Source organism: Anomaloglossus baeobatrachus (assembly GCF_048569485.1).
Source record: "Anomaloglossus baeobatrachus isolate aAnoBae1 chromosome 5 unlocalized genomic scaffold, aAnoBae1.hap1 SUPER_5_unloc_27, whole genome shotgun sequence".
Classification (NCBI taxonomy): Eukaryota; Metazoa; Chordata; class Amphibia; order Anura; family Aromobatidae; genus Anomaloglossus; species Anomaloglossus baeobatrachus.
Genome location: NW_027441803.1, coordinates 50,556 through 70,508, shown reverse-complemented (window position 1 = coordinate 70,508; position 19,953 = coordinate 50,556). Strand labels below are relative to the sequence as shown.

Genomic DNA, 19,953 nt, shown 5'->3' with positions numbered 1-19,953 from the left:
GCGCTAAGTATTGGATCCCTGTGGCGTGAATCACTTGGGGATCCCGGTGTCAGTAAAGTGTCCCGTTCTGTATGCTGATAGCGTGGTTCCGATGTGGGGCTGGTCCAAGACCTAAACCCCGGATCCTATATGCTATTTGGCTGCAGACTCGGTGGGACAGGTCCGGTGACTCTTCTAGCCATTCCTGCGACCATTGCAGAGTTGGTAGACAACGTGAAGTATATCTGCCGTAGGGTTCTGTACCCAGACAGCGTGGGTCCTGTGGAAGCAGCCGCCTGCTTCTCCCCAGCGCCCGTGTCCAAACGCCTTGGCCCACAGAGCTGCCTCGCGGCACATCCGCTCTGCTCCGTGTCTAGAGCTGTTCCCTCCTTTGTAGTTGTGTTGTGTATTCCAAGCTGTTGCCTCCAGGCGCTGCCACCGGCTGGTTGACTACTCTCACTAGGTCAACCTGCTCTTCCCACTGTTTGCTCCTGACTCCCCCTGGTGGTTGCTTCTCCCTTACCCTGGATCCCAGCTCCTGTGGATCGGGGAGCCCCTGGTGCGGTGGTGTCCTGTAAACCCAACCGCTGTAGTGACCCCCTACTGTGACCTGACACTGGTACGGTCCCCATTGGGGAGGGCAACACATTGTAACTGTGTGTATGTGTGTTGGTGGAACCGGTACCGACCGACCCTCCTTGGACCCAGGATAAGTACTACACCTTAATTGAGGTGCAGTACCCTGTGGCGCCTGAAGCCTCAGGGGCGCCACAGCAGGATTAGAGCTGATCATAGATGTGACTTCTCCATCTGTCTGTGACTTTTGGATCACATTTATCCCGTTCTCTACACTGAACACTTACATCAGAGTTTCGACACCAGGTTATCAGACAGAGAGAGGTCGCCCCTATCCGATGGGTCAGAAGGTCACCGCGCAAGCCAGCACTACTTGGATCTGCTTTGTTTTCCACTTAGCTGTGCAGACGATCCTTGTGCTGGTGCTGCTAGGGTTAAGCGGACCCTTGTGTCTTTCTTGGCTTACCATCCTGAGTTGTCTCAGCTGCTCTGATTTTTGCACTCCCTCCTGGTATAAGTTCTCACCACTTTACCTCAGTAGTTGCCAGGGATAACTTGCTTTTCCATGGTGCTGGCATGGAGGTGAGAGCCATGGAAAGAGAATTTTTTTTTAATTTGATCCTGGAGATTGCTGCTTGGAAAACATTTTTTGGTGTCTTCCTATTGGGAATGCAGTTTCTTTTTCCTTTTGTGTCATTATCATAAAGAAGGACTAGTGTTCCTCCAGCCCTGCTCACTAGACACGGTTGTGGTTAGGGTAAGACACGTGATTGTCACACGACGTGAAAGAACCTGTCTTGGGACATCGGGGAGCTCAGGGTTGCTCAGAGTAAGTGACAGGGTTTATCCTTCCTGTTCTTCTCTAGAAGCAGTGGTTCCCACCCCATCTTTCTCATGATGCACAGCCTCTTGGTGGAACACATTGGTAACTGGTGCCTACTGTCAGCAAACTCCAACCTCAGAGGCTCTGGTGATGACTGGGTAGGCACTTAATCATGCCCCTCTGGATAAGCCTGGTTCAGGGCGCAGTGAGGCTACGTCCCTTCTCCTCAACCTATTAGCATGACAGGTCTACATGTAATTCTTCAAATGACATGATTCAGATGAAACCCCCTAAAGATCCATTCACTGTAATGAGTCAGCAGAGTTAGTCTGGACTCCTCATGGCGGTGCGGCAATCATCCCTATCTAGTGAACGGTTATCTCCAAAAATTGTATTATTACACCGGATTCTTTATGATGTTACATCGTCATCTTCTCCCCATTCAGGTCCTTACAATATTTGATCCTCTCAGTGGAGATCTTCTATATAAGAGAATGCTCCTGATTGACCCATCAAGGATGGATATCGACAGGGACAGGATGGCAGAGAGGATATTACACCTCACCCTAGAGATCCTCTTCCGGCTTACTGGAGAGGTGAGAGATTCTGATGACGTCACATTACATCATTCTTATCTATGGGAATAACAGATGGACAGAACTGGAGAGGTGAGGACACTGGAAATGTCTGGAGTGAGATTTATTACTGTGTCTCTCCATAACCAGGATTACACAGTAGTGAAGAAGACCTCTAGTGAGCGCTGTCAGGCCCCTGTGTCTGAGGGATGGGAAAGACCCCTGAGCCCAATCACGGGGCCTCCACCTCACCCCCCCCGATACATGAGGACATCAATGACCAGAAGATCCTAGAACTCACCTACAAGATGATTGAGCTGCTGACTAGAGAGGTGACACTGCTGGGAATGCTGGGACATTATACAGTAACGCTATGAAGGGATCGGGGGTGACGGTATCATTGTATGTGTCAGGTTCCTATAAGGTGTCAGGACGTCACCGTCTATGTCTCCATGGAGGAGTGGGAGTATTTAGAAGGACACAAAGATCTGTACAAGGACGTCATGATGGAGGTTCCCCAGCCCCTCACATCACCAGGTAATAGACAGGACTAAATACACACAGCCTATAATTATCTCTATGTAAGGAATGAATTCAGTCCCTGTATGTGTCTCCTCCAGTTCTATCCAGTAAGAGGACAACACCAGAGAGATGTCCCCGTCCTCTTCTCCCACAGGACTGTAAACAAGACGATCCCGATGTTCCTCAGGATGTGTCTCATCCAGCTCTATCCAGTAAGAGATTTCTACTCATGTACTTTCTGCACTAATTTTGTGTTTACATTTTTAGACTTTCTGCTCTGGATTTTTTTTCAGCTGTATTTTCTTTGCTTCTAGTGTCTTCTCTATGTTATTATGAAGGCAACTTAAACACCTGCAGAGGGTTCATGAATACCCTGTTTCCCTGAAAATACACCGAAAATAAGCCCTAACATGATTTTATGGGATTTTTCGAGAATGTTTGAAATATAAGCCCTACTCCAAGAATAAGCCCTAGTTACAGTCAGGAGTTGGGAGGAATCAAATTGCTCAATTTCTGAGGAACCCCACTCTCTTTTTGACTCCATCAGTTGTATTCTAAGGTTGATTGTTTAAGGACCTTTGGTGATTTCAAAGTCATGTGACATGATGTTACCAAAGGTCTCTTAATTGCAGGAGTCTAAATGAACTGAACAGGACACAGGCTGGCATGCCGGACTGGTATTAGGGGAAAGGGAGAGCAAACTGAACAATTTCACAGGGCCCCCATAATCCTAGTGGCCCCAGTGTTTATATGCCAATTATAGGACTGCTTAAGGACCTTTTTTACATCACATCATGTGACCAAAGGCTGGTGTGTGTGTTCACGCCAATTTTAACCAGCTTTGCCAAAATGGGCAGAGCTTGGCCAGAAGAAGGGTGTGATGCCACCGCTTCTCTAATTCATAACAAACTGCAATGTTTCCTATGCCAGAAATCTCACTCCAGTCCCTGGCATCATTTTTCAGTGTACATCATTGGTCTTGATGAATTTGAACCCTAATGTTTATCTGTACAGGCTGCAAGACCCTGCTACCTGCTTTGGTTACAAAGCCTAATGCGGGCTTTACACGAGACAATATATCGTGCGATATGTCGTCGGGGTCACGGTTTTCGTGACGCACATCCGGCATAGCGCACGACGGCGTCTCGTGTGACACCTCCGAGCGACGCAGTATCGCTCACAAATCGTGAGTCGTGTACTCATCGTTAACTTTCATAATATCGTTTATTTCTATGGGTGCAGGTTGTTCATCGTTTCTGTGGCATCACACGTTGCTCCGTGTGACACCACGGGAATGATGAGCACAGCTTATCTGCGTCCCACAGCACCCGCCGGCTTAATGGAAGGAAGGAGGTGGGCGAGATGTTTACATCCCGCTCATCTCCACCCCTCCGCTTCTATTGGCCGGCTGCCGTATGACGTCGCTGTGACGCTGAACGTCCCTCCCACTTCAGGAAGTGGACGTTCGTGGCCCACAGCGAGGTCGTCCGGAAGGTAAGTGCGTGTGACGGGGGTTAAACGAGTTTGTGCGCCACGGGCAGCGATTTGCCCATTATGCAAAAACAACGGGGGCAGGTACGATCGCTCGTGCTATCGCACGATAGATCGACTGGTGTAAAGCAGGCTTTAGGATAGGCTATCAGCATTACAGTCCCAGACAACCCAGTTGAGTTTTCAGCATCTGTCTATATTTTATTTTCGTCTTCGAAAAAAAACGCTTTGAAATTGTCTATGTTGTGGATCAATGTTTCAAGGAGATGTTTGCAGGTTTTGCCAACTGTCATGGCAGCGTCAGGATCTGTTGAAATGATAGACTCTGGTACTTTGCATGTTAATTTCTCTGCTGTCTGTGAGCAGCGCAGGGAGACGCAGGCATCAAACCACAGGCTTGGGCAGGCTAGTAAGAGTTATTCTCTGCTGGGCTGCTTATTAATGTCTGTGATCACATGCTGTAGAGGAGAAAGTATTGTTTGCTCCCGTTCTGTATATGCTGGCTGGACTATTTCATTAATGCCAGCTATCGTTTACCTATACTGATCTGGTGAGGTGTTGTGATCCAGATTTATGGGTGTTTTTTGTGCATTATTACTGTGAGCTGTTGTGGTGTTAACCCTTGTTGTCATTCTTGTTGCTGCCTTCCTGCTCTTGCTTTTCTCCTTAGCCTCTCACTGTTTATTTTTGTGAGTTTGCAATGATTCCCGTCTGTCTTAATCTGTATTTCCATGATAATCCTGCCCCTTCCTTCCCTTGGGGATCACAGATTAGATCTAGTCAGGAGACTAGTAATGCACGAGACTTCGGCATCTCCATCTTCAAGGGTAATCCAGGGGTTAGGAATAGCTTAGGGTCCCCTATAGTGAGGGACAGTATAGGAGCCCCCTATCCCTCATTATCCTGCAGTCACATTGTGACAATCAATTAGATTATTTTCTGTAGCACATTCCAGAGAACTGGTGCTAGGAATGGGAGAGCCGAATTAACAAAGATGTAACTCTTAAGGCCGCTTTACACAAAACGATATCGCTAGCGATCTCGTTAGCGATGTGACACGCCCAGATCGTTACTCCAATTTGCCGAGATCGCTCATAGGTCGTTTTTTAGCAGTCACACGTACCCATCTCACAAACGACGCTACATCGTTCAGCGATATATTGTTTGACCAAGGCGGTCGTGTGGATGTTGTTCGTCGTTGGCAGGGTGTCAAATATAGCAATATGTCTGCTGCGTTCCAAACGATGAACAATATTTTGAAACTGAACGTTGTGTCAACGATCAACGATTTTCGCTATTTTTAAGATCGTTCGGAGTCGCACGTAGGTGTCACACGCAACGACATCGTTAAAGACGATGGAAGTGCATCACGAAAACCGTGACCCCGACGACATATCGTCAGATAAATCATAGCGTGTAAAGGGGCCTTTAGATCTCGATATTGGACAATAGATTCAGAATAATTTTTTCCCTAAATTAATTTCTGATATGGTTTAAACAAAAATGTATTTTCAAGATAATTTTTAATGATATTAATAACTTTGTGTTTATTTTTAGCAGATGACTGTATTGGGAGTTCAGATGGATCTCTAATATCTTCAGAATTTATAACAGATGGTGAAAGTATCCCACATGATACATATGAAGAGCATGCTGTTGTCCCAGATATAAATCCAGTCCTTCCTCGGAAAGCTCTATCATCTGAGTTTTTCAAACAAGCCCAAAATTCCCATTTATCACAGAATTGTAAGCAGAATAAAAGTTACAGAAGGGATGTGGAATATGAAACGGATGAAACGGTTCCTACAAGGGAGAAGCCATTTTCATGTTTAAAATGTGGGAAATGTTTTACCAGGAAATCACATCTTCTTGACCATCAAAAATATCACACTGGGACGAATCCATTTTCATGTCAAGAATGTGGGAAATGTTTTATTCAGAAATCACACCTTGTTAGACATCAGAAAATTCACACAGGGGAGAAACCAGTTTCATGCTCAGAATGTGGGAAATGTTTTAGTCATAAATCAGAATTTGTTAGACATCAGAAAATTCACACAGGGGAGAAACCATTTTCATGTTCAGAGTGTAGGAAATGTTTTAGTCAGAAATCAAATTTTGTTAGACATCAGAAAATTCACACAGGGGAGAAGGTATTTTCATGTTCAGAGTGTGGGAAATGTTTTATTGCGAAATCAGTTCTTGTTATGCATCAAAGATCTCACACAGGGGAGAAGCCATTTTCATGTTCAGAATGTGGGAAATGTTTTATTCAGAAATCAGCTCTTGTTGTGCATCAAAGATCTCACACAGGAGAGAAGCCATTTTCATGTTCAGAATGTGGAAAATGTTTTATCCAGAAATCAGATCTTCTTAGGCATCAAAGATCTCACACAGAGGATAAGCCATTTTCATGTTCAGAATGTGGAAAATGTTTTATTCAGATGTCACATCTTGTTAGACATCATAAAAATCACACAGGGGACAATCCATTTTCATGTTCAGAGTGTGGGAAAAGTTTTAGTCAGAAATCAGAATTTGTTAGACATCAGAAAATTCACACAGGGGAGAACGTATTTTCATGTTCAGAATGTGGGAAATTTTATATTCAGAAATCAGATCTTGTTATGCATCAAAGATCTCACACAGGTGAGAAGCCATTTTCATGTTCAGAATGTGGGAAATGTTTTATTGAGAAATCACATCTTGTTGTGCATCAAAGATCTCACACAGGGGAGAAGCCGTTTTCATGTTCAGAATGTGGGAAATGTTTTATTGAGAAATCACATCTTGTTGTGCATCAAAGATCTCACACAGGGGAGAAGCCATTTTCATGTTCAGAATGTGGGAAATGTTTTATTCGGAAAGCACATCTTGTTAGGCATCAAAGATCTCACACAGGGGACAATCCATTTTAATGTTCAGAGTATGGGAAATGTGTTAGTCAGAAATCAGAATTTGTTAGACATCAGAAAATTCACAAACGGGAGAACGTATTTTCAGGTTCAGAATGTGGGCAATGTTTTACTAGTAAATCAGGTCTTGTTAAACATGTGAAGAAGCCGCACAGGGAAGGAACCTTTTTCATGTTGTGAATAATTGAAATGTTTAATTGGTAAATCAAGTCTTGCCGACATTTAGAAAACCAACAGAGTGGAGCAGCCATTCTTGCTTTCAGAATTTGCCAAATGTTTTTAAGACTAATCAGTTCCTGCTGTCCGATGAGTCACACAGGAGAAGCCATCATGTTGTACTATAATTCAAAGGGTTTTATAAAAAAAAATTGGCTACAATTGCTCAAGTAAGAATTTGTGAGGAAAAGAACCATTTTATTTCTTTTTAAACTTATTGTATTTTTTGGACCATAAGACACACCTAGGTTTTGAAGAAGGAATATAGGGAAAAAGATTGACACAAAAAATGTGGTCATGACTCACTGTTATGGGGGGGGGGGGGGTGGATCTGCTGCTGACACTGTTACTGGGAAAAATTCCCCAATTCTGTACTGATGTCACCCAACCTGGGCCCCTTCCAGGTACTGTTGATGTGTCTCCCATCCTCGTGTATACTGTATATCCATCCTGGTATATATGTTGCCCATTTTTATCCCATCCTGGTATATATTATCCCCATCCTGGTATATATGATTCTTGTCCTAGTATATATGTCCCCATTCTTGTATATTTAGCCCTCCTCTCGGGCCCATTCTTGTATATATTTCCCCATCACGCTGCACACATAAGAAAATCACCTTTTGTTTCTCCCCTATTTCCTCATAGACTGTAAGCTTACGAGCAGGGCCCTCACTCCTCCTGGTATCTTAATTTTGTTACTTTGTATTGTCTCAAATTGTCTGTACATGTCCCCTCTGAATTGTAAAGCGCTGCGGAATATATTGTCGCTATAGAAATAAAACTTTATTATTATATTATAAAAGAAATGATTATACTCCCCATCCCTCCGCTCTCCCGGTGCACGGTGTTCTTTTCTGATGCTGGCAAGTGACTTCACCATGTAAGCAGAGAAGCGCATGACATTACTGCCATGTGCCCCCAGTTACACGCAGACGTAAGTGTTAGAGAATAGTCAGCCATAATGTGCTGAACAGCCATGTTGTATCTAACAGCCATCTTGGGAAGACTTGAGCAAACTAACTTTGCAGCTAATGAGATGCACTGGCTAGAGTTCTCCCCCCAGAGAGGAGATAGAGATGACATCAGTGTAATTAGCAAGTATAAGAAAAGGTCCAAAAAAGGTTAAATCGAATAGAAGAATACAATTGCGTCAGTTGATAGATGGTGGTGTAGTCATGAATAGCAGGTATATTGAATTGATAAAGAAATTAAGTTGTCAATAGAGTTGTCAGTGTGTGAAGAGTTATGTGAAGTAGAGGCGCCTTCAGGAATCAGAAATGTCAGCATTGACGACATGGCTGAACTAGTGAAAAGTATCATGGAGGCCCATAGGAATCCAATAAGTTTTTACCGCAATGCTCGTAAATAATGTCATAATGTATCATTATATTCTTTGTTCTCCAACGTATACGCCTTTCTCTGCAGTATGAGCTTTCCTTTGTCTAACATGTATAAGAGCCCCCACATGCCTTTCGGGGGACACTTCTTCATCTGTGGCTAATTCTGCTGTTCTGCAAGACACCTGCGTGTGTCATCCTGCCGCATAACCTGTCTTATCTGCTCTGTTGCTATCTCGGAATAAACTTCAGTCTTTGCTTGGAACGGATTGTCTACAACGTCTTCTTAGCTCTCAAGGTCTACGGACATTTTCTTTCAGTAAGCTGCCAGAATATTGACTGCTCCCCACAGCCGGGATTATGGGTTTGGAGAGAAGTGAATATTCAATGTCTTATAGTAGACACACGTGATCGCCCAGCCACAGCAGTAAGCAGGCGGCTTAGTAATCATGTGTACCCGATATTAAACAGAATAAATATTCGCTGCTCCCCACGCTAATAATACCGCCTACTAGAGTTGAGCGCGGTTCGTGGTTCTCCAGTTCGCGGTTCGAGTGATTTTGGGGGCTGTTCTAAATCGAGCTAGAACTCGAGCTTTTTGCTAAAGCTCGATAGTTCTAGTTTTGTTCGAGAACGGTTCTAGCAGCAAAAAGCCAAGCTAATTACTAGCTGGCTTTCCGCTGTAATAGTGTAAGTCACTCTGACTCACACTATTATGAAATTTCAGCGTATAGTGTGCGGGAACAGTGCATTCAGATCACTGCTGCTGGGATAATTTTTTTTTTTCCTTGTCTTCCTTCCCTAAGCGCGCGCGTGTAGTGGGGCGGGCCAGCATGTCAGCCAATCCCAGACACACACACAGCTAAGTGGACTTTTAGCCAGAAAAGCAACGGCATGTGTGATAGGATGTCTATGTCACATGTCCCTGCATTATAAATACGGGCATCTGCCCGTCTGGACGCCATTATCTCTTCTGCGTCTGGGTGTCAGTCACCGCTGGCGTAGCTCCTGTCTCCGATACTGCTGTGTACGCTCTACACACAGCGCTATACAGAATAGGGATAGAAGTTTCTATTAACCCTTGTAAGGGCTAATAATAGCAGGCTCAGAGCCATAGGTGACAGTCAGGTCCGTGGAAACAGATTTTAACAGCTACAGAAGATAAGAGCGTCTGTGTAGCTAATTTAGGGTCAGGGACTTCCTCGCTGCATTTCCCCATTAGGAGGGATAGAAAGGGAGGCTTCCTTTCCTGTACACTGACCCACAACCCTGCCACTGTACCCTCCTGCCCTTTGCACACTCAAGCTCATTGTTACTAAGCCATTATACTAGCAAACACTGAGTAAACTTAGTGGCATCCTAAAAGTGGCTGTTGGACTTCCATTATTGTTCCACTGTTACAAAGCTATTTGCAGCACCACTGCATTGCACACTCAAACTCATTGTTACTAAGCCATTATACTAGCAAACTATGCTGCCAGTTTAAGGGCCGTAGTTGCATTGTCAGGGATAGTTATAGTTGTTTATTCTGCTGTTAATAAAGATAGACCACCGCTGCAATCTACACCACCTCTGAATTTTTACTACCACATTTTAAGTGCACAATCTTGTCGCAATCAAAATGAGTGGCAAAATGACATGCTGGTGGAAAGGGGAAGAGGCGTGTTGGAAAAGGAATAAAAGGGTTTGTCTATGGGGAAGGTGGCAAAGCTCGATTAACATCTGCTGAAGATAGACCATCTTCCAGCAAAAATAAGATGTCTACTACTTACCGTGGACAATCCGATGTGCTCCCTTTTATACGGACACGAACAACTGGAACAAAGGTAGATGATGGCAAAAAAAAAAAAAAGCTTGAATGGATCTCAAGTGATCCAACAAGTGCCCTCTCTGCCACCTCAACTACCGCATCCAAAAAACACCAGTCCTCGGAGTTGTCATCTCAATCACACTTGCTTTCTCCCAGCTCTGAAGTCTCCATCCGCCCTGCACAGTATGGTGGAACTGAGATGGCTGAGTCTGCAGAGCTGTTCAGTCACACTATAGCCTGGGAATCAGAGGTCTGCTCCCAAGCTACAGTGAGTACAGACCAGGAAATGGTCTGCAGTGATGCCCAGAACCTTTGTGACTCAGATTCAGGCCGTGATGAACAAGTTTCTGAGCATAATGTTGACCCTTATTCACAAACTGAAACACCTGTTGTAATAGACAATGAGGAACATACTGATGACAATGAGACGCAGATACCAGATTGGGATGACAACTTAAATATTGGTTCACGTCAGGAAGAGGCTCTGTCTGAGGGTGAGGGGAGTGCAAACACAACGCTTGATGAGGAAGTTCTAGATCCCACCTACTGTCAACCCACAGTCAGGCACTCGAGGAGGTCAACAGAGGCGGTGAAGGAGGATGCTACTGACGACGAAGTTACCTTGCGCCTTCCTGGACAGAGGAGTAGTACTGGTAGCACATCTACAACTGCATCCTCAGCCACCACTCTGCCTCTGAGCACTAGTCGGGGGGCTCAGCAGGTCGCATGCCCTCTAAGCCTTGCATAGCCTGGACCTTTTTTGACATAGAAAAAGATCGCCCAAATCATGTGATATGTAAAATTTGTCGTGATTCTGTTAGTAGAGGGCAAAACCTCAGGAGTTTGACAACTTCTTCCATGAATCGTTACAGGAATAAATATCATATGTCCCAGTGGGAAGCTCACCGTGCGGCAATGCGGTCTAGCGGAGCGAACCATCCACCGCCTGCCCCTTCCAGTGCATCCGCGCGCTCTTCATCTTCTAGGACTGTGGGGACAGCTGTCACACCTGGTTTTCCACGCACAACTTCCACCACTGTAACCGCAACAGGCAGTTTGCTTGGTAGGTCGTCATTTTGTTTGGAAGGGGAAACAAGTGCGTGTGTACAGCTCTCTCAGACATCGATAGCATCAACGTTGGATGAAGGCAACATCATGTCTATGCCTACACTTTCCTCACAAACCTGCATTTTTCAGGGACACCCTACTCACCACCGTCTACACACAGCAGCCAGATCTCTGTCCCTCATATGTGGACAAATAAAAGGCCATTTCCTGCGACCCATGACAAAGCTAAGAGGTTGATTTTATCCCTCTGTAAGCTCTTGGCTACCGAAATGCTGCCTTTCCGCCTGGTGGACACACAGGATTTTAGAGACCTTATGTCTGTCGCTGTGCCTCAGTACCAGATGCCCAGTCGCCACTATTTCTCTAAGAAAGGTATGCCTGCGCTACACCAGCATGTTGCACACAACATCACCGCTTCCTTGAGAAACTCTGTGTGTGAACGGGTGCATTTCACCACCGATACTTGGACCAGTAAGCATGGACAGGGACGTTACATGTCGCTGACTGGGCACTGGGTAACTATGGTGATAGATGGTGAAGGGTCTGCTGCACAAGTCTTGCCGTCCCCACCACTTGTGTGTCAATCCTCTGTCTGTCCAAGTTCCGCCACTGCTTCTGCCTCCTCCACCTCGTCTGGGTCCTCCACCTCCGCCCCAAGCCTGCCTGGTCAGGCCACCAGCGTTCTAACTGCGCAGAAGGAATCACGCACCCCTCATTACTATGCTGGCAGCAGAGCGCAACGGCATCAGGCGGTCTTTAGCTTGAAATGTCTTGGAAATAAGAGTCACACAGCGGCTGAGTTGTGGGCAGCTCTGGAGACTGAGTTTGGTAAATGGTTGTCTCCACTCAACCTGCAGCCTGGTAAGGCCGTGTGCGACAATGCTGCAAACCTGGGTGCGGCCCTTCGCCTGGGCAAGGTGACACACATGCCTTGTATGGCTCACGTGTTGAACCTTGTTGTCCAGCAATTTTTAACACACTATCCCGGCCTAGATGGCCTTCTGAACAGGGCACGAAAACTGTCTGCTCACTGCTTACTCGCCGTTCAACCACCGCTGCTGAGCGACTTGCATCGCTCCAGAAGTCTTTCGGCCTGCTGGTTCATCGCCTGAAATGCGATGTGCCGACACGCTGGAATTTGACTCTCCACATATTACAGCAACTGTGGCAGCACCGTTGAGCCCTGGTGCAATACGCCATGACGTATAGCCTGGGCCAACGAGATGCAGAGGTGGGGCAGATCACCCTGATGGAGTGGTCTCAAATCAAGGACCTATGCACCCTTCTGCACAGTTTCGACATGGCAACGAATATGTTTAGCGCTGACAATGCCATTATCAGCATGACAATTCCAGTCATTTACATGCTGGAGCACACGCTAAACAGTATTCGGAGTCAGGGGGTGGGAGAACAGGAAGGGGAGGAACTACAGGAGGATTCATATGCGCAAGACACAACAACATCACCAAGGTCCAGACGTTCATCACCAACGCGACAGGCATGGGACCATGGGGGACATGGATCAACAAGGGCGCATAGTAGCAGGCGAAATGTTGAGGAAGGTGCAGGAGAACATGAAGAAATGGAGGATGAACTGTCCATGGAAATGGAAGTCTCAGCGGATGAGGGAGACCTTGGTCAAATTTCTGTTGAAAGAGGTTGGGGGGAGATGTCAGAGGAAGAAAGAACGGTTAGCACCTCTATGCCACAAACACAGCGTGGACTTGGTCCACATGGCTGTGCAAGACACATGAGCGCCTTCTTCCTACACTACCTCCAACATGACCCTCGTATTGTCAAAATTAGAAGTGATGATGACTACTGGCTTGCCACACTATTAGGTCCCCGGTACAAGTCCAAATTTTGTGACATAATTCCAGCCATAGAAAGGGACGCACGTATGCAGGAGTATCAGCAGAAGCTGTTACTCGATCTTAGCTCGGCTTTTCCACCAAACAACCGTGCAGGTGCAGGGAGTGATTCTCCCAGTTGTAACTTGACAAACATAGGACGGTCTCGTCATCTTCAACAGTCTACCCGTACCAGTAGCACCGTATATGGTGCTGGTAACAGCAATTTTATTGAATCTTTTCATAATTTTTTTAGACCGTCCTTTACAAGGCCACCAGAGACAACAAGTCTGACACATAGTCAACGGATGGAGAGGATGATACAGGAGTATCTCCAAAAGAACATCGATGCCATTACTTTGCAAATGGAGCCTTGCTCATTTTGGGCTTCAAATCTTGAAAAATGGCCAGAGCTTTCCACTTACGCCTTGGAGATTTTGTCGTGTCCAGCTGCCAGCGTTGTCTCTGAACGTGTCTTCAGTGCTGCTGGGTGTATGCTGACAGATAAGTGCACGTGTCTGTCCAGTGACAAAATGAACAAGTCATGGATCCACAAGGAATTTACTACCCCTGTGTCATCCTGGGGAGAGTAAATGCTTGAGGATTTTGAATGTGCTTGATGCAAATCCACCTGTGAAGTGTACAACTGGGGCACAAGTGCTGCCACTGAAGGGGTGGGTGTGTGTGTGGCCCAATTTTTGGAAAAAAGGGAGACTCCGCTTGGAGTAACCCTTGCTTACAGTGTTTTTTAAAAGGATCCAAGATGAACAGAGCTGGGATCAGGAAAGACTTAGCTACCTACCCCGCTGTCATCCTGGGGACGGTTAAGTATGGCGTATTTTTGAATGTGCTTGATGCAAATCTAGCTGTGAAGTGTACAACTGGGGCACAAGTGCTGCAACTGAAGTGGTGTCTGTGTGGCCCAATTTTTGGAAAAAAGGGAGCCTCCGCTTGGAGTAACCTTGCGGTGTTTTACATGATTTTAGAAGGGCATGCCATGCCTATATCTGTGTCTCCTCCTCTTTTTCCTTGTCCAGCTCTTTTGTTTTCGCATGAGTATATGTCCTTGTCACTTTCCCATGTGTTTGTGTTGTGTTGTGAGTTGTTTGTCACCTTTTGGACACCTTTGAGGGTGTTTTCTAGGTGTTTTTATGTGTTTGTGATTGCCTCCCATTGTTTCCTATGCTCTTCGAGTGGTTCGCCGAACCGGTTCGCCAAACCGAACTCAAACGAGACCTCCGTTCGGCGAACCGAACTCGAGCTGAACTGCGACCGGTTCGCTCATCTCTACCGCCTACTGCTTGGTTGGCGCTGGCTTCATTGCCTAGATGTGGGCGGGATTATGGCGTGGGGAGCAGTGAATCATTTTCATTTTTAGCTGGCACACAGTTAGCCTTTTTGAGAGCCTTTAGGAACATTTGTGAAAGCTTTTGATACTGGATTATATTTAGATAATTCACTAATCTCAGGTTGCCCACTGCTTTATTTACTAAAAAGCGCAGCCCCAGATTAGAGATAGGAACTCTGAAGTATATCACATTGTATATAATTGCATTTAAAATCTTGTTGTTTTGTTAATAAATGCTTATAAATATATATTCTTCCTGCCTAGCTTTCTCTATTGTCTAGATGTGATGATTTTGCCTCAGAACCTCTGGAGTTGGCGCAGAGCTGTAGACATTTCACACAAAAATAGTGAGGGGAGAATTGAATCACACTGCAGACTAGATATGTGGAAGTTGTTAAGGCTAGTTTCACACTTGCGTTGAACGGCATCCGTTGCATTGCGTTGTGTGACGGATGCAACGGATGTGTTGCATATAGTGGCACAACGGATGCAACGGATTTTTTTTTTTTTTTACAGTTTTACCGGCGGCAGACTATTGTGAACGATCAGCTGATCGCTCCCAGTAGCCGGCCGCCGGGTGATCAGCTGATCGCTCCCTGCAGCCGGCCGCGGGGTGATCTGCTGAGTGCTGTCACTTGCCAGCCGCCGGGTGATCAGCTGATCGCTCCCTGCAGCCGGCCGATCAGCTGAGCGCTGTCACTTGCCGGCGGCCGGGCATGCCGGTAGCCAGTCGCTCAGCTGAGCGCTGTCACTTGCCGACGGCCGGGCGCTCAGCTGAACGTTCGGCCACCGCGAGCCAAAATAAAGTTTGTGATTAAAAAAAAAAAAAAAGAGCATGCGCAGTGAAATCCAGAGGATTCCGCTGCTCAAAACAATGTTATTACATGCTGCGTTCCTCCCGCTGGGCGGAAGCAACGGAGCGTCGCCCAGCGGAAGCAACGCAGGTCCTTTTTGGTACAATCCGTCATCCATACAAGTCTATGGGAAACAGCGGAATCCGTTAACGGATTCCGCTGTTTTCCAAAAGGGAGGATTGTAACGGAAGGAAAACAACACAAGTGTGAAAGTACCCTAAGACATTCTGGTCCCAAATTATCAAAGCTTTTATGCCAAAAAAAACTCACAATAATTTGGAAAGTTGTGCCAAGATTTGGCATTTTCACTCTAAAATTGACAGAGCTGAGGTGGGACGGGGGCGTGACACCACAGCTCCTTTAATTCATGACGAGCTGTGGTGTTCCCTATGCCAGAAATCTCACTCCAGTGTCTGATCGGAGTAATATTTCTAGCATCGCACAAGGAGGCACATGCCACTCGTCAAACGCTCCAGATTCATGAGGAGGCATTTACCTCATAAATTGGGCTTTTTATGTTAAAAAACTGATTCCTTTACAAAGGATAATTGTTGTAATAAAAAAAACTAAAGGATTTTATCTGTCTGATATCCAAGAGATTATTTTTTTTGTGGGTTTACCCACACATAGAGATATACAGACCCGTTGAATTTCGGGTTTTTCAGTCGGACTTTAAATAAAGTTCAGTTTGGGAACCAGACTTGTCCTGAACCCCATTGGAAGTCACTGATTGGGCAGTTCGGGTCTCCTCCCCACATGCAACTGGCCATAAACAGAGCTTTTATTACCAGCGGAGGGAGGGCGGGGTTTTTCCTTGTACACAATACATCTTATAACAATGTTTTTACCTCCCCGTGAAAGCCATTCACACACTGCAAGCGGCTCACACTGGGCCGAGCACTGAGTGTACCCGAGCACACCGATGCTAGATTGAGTGGTTAGGATACATAAAGCACCGAACTCCGAATGGTAACTGATTTTTTGTATAAAGTCTGTATTTGGTACAAACACCTAACTTTACTATTTAGATTCGCTCATCTCTGCCCACAAACCTTTATTAGAGTTTAGATTATGGGTGTAGAAGAGACCAGAACTGAAAGGGGCCTATCTCTTGGTGGAGAGGAAGTAACATTTATGATACCTATGCTGGGGTTTTGTGAATTTAATGGGATTCGGTCATTAAGTGTTTACCCCTTAACCCCTTCACGACCGCAGGCAGTAAAGTTACGTCCTATTTTAACGTGACTTAACGACCAGGGACGTAACTTTACTGCCTAAAGTTTATTTGATTGCCATGGCCATAGCAACGGCTTTCAAATGATGTCCCCTGCTGTTTCTTACAGCAGGGGACCTTTGCTTTACCCCAGGGGGGGTGGCATCGCCACCCCCCATCGATGATCGATGTGATTGGCTGTTCAAATCTGAACCGTCAACCACATCGTTCACACTGATTTCGGCAAAAATAATGCCTGAATTAGTGAGATACTGTGAGATCCGGCTATGAGGTGCCGCCGCAGCTGCAGCAGATCATAGCTGGAGCTCTAACATGTCGCCCTCCAGCCCCTGCAGCACTGATTGGAGTGATCGAGCTATGACGCGCAATCGCTCCAATCAGTGTGCAGTGGGGCGGTCTGTTCTGCAGGTAGCTGCCCTCCCCAGGCCTGTGCTGGTCTGCGAGCCCTCCCCCAACATGTCTGCAGCGTGCACTGGCTGGTACTTGTGGTACCACGCCACCGCTGCTGCTCCACGTGAGTATTATGCTCATCTTGCAGCCCCTGCGCGCTCCCGCGATGGCCCCTGTGCGCTCCCGCAATGGACCCTGCGCGCTCCCGCGATGGACCCTGCCCGTGCCCACCCCACGATCTGCCCCCCCACGCCCCGATCTGCCCCCCTACATTCCGATCTGCTCCCCCTGCGATTTGCCTGCCTCCTCCGTGATCTCTATTCTGCTTTCTTCCTTATGCCTCTGTTCTCCGGTATCCCTCTCCCCCTCCCCCTCCCCATCTGCTCTCGCCCTCCCCCTCTGCTCTCCCCCCAACGTCCTCTTACCTGCCTTCACCGGGTCATCCGAGGTCTTCATTGGCCCGATCACATCTGCCTCCATCGCTGGGTCCTTCCTGGGTCTTCTGCTGATCTGACCAACGTCCTGTCTGCTGCTCCTGTAAAGCTGTCCATCTCGCTTGCCTTCTGTTCCTCCTGCAGTTCTTCTGGTCAGTGATCCTCCTGCTAATCCTCTGGGTACTGTGAGTATAATTTTTTTTTTCTGTATCCCCTGTCTATTTTTACACCTCATCCGTCCGTGCGTCGCACCGAGCGCTGAACAGGGATGCAGATGATGTATCTGCATCCATGGTCAGTTTTCGGAGGGACTTTTTTTTTCCCCATATCCGACGCTTTTTGTATCGCATCTGTCCGTGCGTTCTACCGAGCGCTGATCAGGGATGCAGATAATGGATCTGCATCCGTGGTCAATTTTTGGCGTGACATTTTTTTCCATATCTCTGATGTTTTTTGTATCGCATCCGTCCGTGCGTCCCGCCGAGCGCTGATCAGGGATGCAGATAGCGTATCTGCATCCGTGGTCAGTTTTCGGCGGGACTTTTTTTTCCCGTATCCCCTACGCTTTTTGTATCGCATCAGTCTGTGCGCTCTGCCGAGCGCTGATTAGGGATTCAGATAACGGATCTGCATCCGTGGTCAATTTTTGGCGTGACCTTTTTTCCCGTATCCCTGACGCTTTTTGTATCTCATCCGACCGTGCGTCCTGCAGCGGCCGATCAGTGCACCCGCGTCTGTGCGTTTGAAAAGTCAAATGGCATTCCTTCTCTTCTGAGCCCCGCCCAAACAATTACTTTCCACCACATATGAGGTATCTGCATACTCAGGAGAAATTGCACAATACATTTTATGGTGCATTTTTTCCTGATACCGTTGTAAAAAAAAAACTACCTGATTGATGCAAAAATTTTGTGTTAAAAAAAAAATAAATTTTCACGGTTCAACGTTATCAACTTCTGTGGAGCCCCTGGGGGTACAAGGGGCTCACCAAACATCTAGATAAATTCCTTGAGGGGTCTAGTTCCAAAATGGGGTAATTTGTGGGGGAGCTCCACTGTTTAGGCACCATAGGGGGTCTCCAAACGTGACATGGTATTCGCTAATGATTCCAACCAATTTTGCTGTCAAAAGGTGCTCCGTCTCTTCTGAGCCCTGCCATGCGCCCAAACAATTACTTTCCACCACATATGAGGTATCTGCGTACTCAGGAGAAATTGCACAATATGTTTTATGGTGCATTTTTTTCCTGATACCCTTGTGAAAAAAAAAGCTACCTGGTTCAAGTAACCGTTTTGTGGTGAAAAAAAAAATTGTATATATGGCTCAACATTATCAACTTCTGTGTAGCCGCGTGGGCCTCGCAAAACATCTAGATAAACTTCTTGAGGGGTCTAGTTTCCAAAATGGGGTCACTTGTGGGGGAGCTCCATTGTTTAGGTACCTCAGGGGGTCTCCAAATGCAACATTACGTCAGCTAATGATTCCAACCAATTTTGCTGTCAAATGGCGCTCCTTCTCTGCTGAGCCCCTCCATGCGCCCAAACAATTACTTTCCACCACATATGAGGTATCGTCGTACTCAGGAAAAAATGCACTATAAATTTCATGGTGTATTTTTTCCTGATACCCTTGTGAAAAAAAAGCTACCTAGTTAAAGCAACAGTTTTGTGGTAAAAAAAAAATTTTTTTCTTTTCACGGCTCAACATTAAAAACTTCTGTGAAGCCCCCAGGTGCTCACCAAACATCTAGAAAAATTATTTGAGGGCTCTGGTTTCCAAAATGAGGTAACTTGTGGGGGAGCTCCATTGTTTAGGTACCTCAGGGGGTCTTCAAACCAGACATGGCGTCCGCTAATGAGTGCAGCTAATTTTGCACTCAAAAATTCAAATGGTGCTCCTTGCCTTCCGAGCCCTGCCGTGTGCCCAAACATTTGATTTCCACCACATATGAGGTATCTGCGTACTCAGGAGAAATTGCACAATAAATTGAATGGTGGACTTTCTCTTTTCTCCCTTGTGAAAATGAAAATTTTATGGCTAAAGTAACATTTTTGTGTTAAAAAGTAGAATTTTCATTTTTTCCTTCCACATTGCTTTGGTTCCTGTGAAGCACCTAAAGGGTTAATAAACTTCTTGGATGTGGCTTTGAGCAGATCGAGGGGTGCGGTTTTTAGAATGGGGTCACTTTTGGGTATTTTCTGTCACCTCGGCCTCTCAAAGTCACTTCAAATGTGATGTGGTCCCTAAAAAAAATTATTTTGTAAATTTTGTTGGAAAAATGAGAAATTGCTGATGAACTTTGACCTCTTCTAACTTCCGAACGAAAAAAATTTTGTTTCAAAAATTGCGCTGGTGTAAAGTAGACAAGTGGGAAATGTTATTTAGTAACTATTTTGTGTGACATATCCCTCAGATTTATAAGCATAAATTTTCAAAGTTTGACAATTGCGAAATGTTCAAAATTTTCGCAAACTTTCCTAAATTTTCACAAATAAACGCAAAAAATATCGGCCTAAATTTACCACTGA

General features: G+C 45.9%; 1 protein-coding gene across 1 annotated transcript in view; it reads left to right on the top strand.

Annotated features, from left to right (window-relative positions):
- LOC142259103 (uncharacterized) overlaps window positions 1–8,702 on the top strand; it is a 157,878-nt gene extending 149,176 nt beyond the window's left edge. The window contains 1 exon segment of the mRNA XM_075331616.1: window positions 5,535–8,702. Within this exon segment, the coding sequence (XP_075187731.1) occupies window positions 5,535–7,061 (1,527 nt within the window). The 3' untranslated portion in view covers window positions 7,062–8,702.
- Window positions 8,703–19,953: the final 11,251 nt, after the last annotated feature.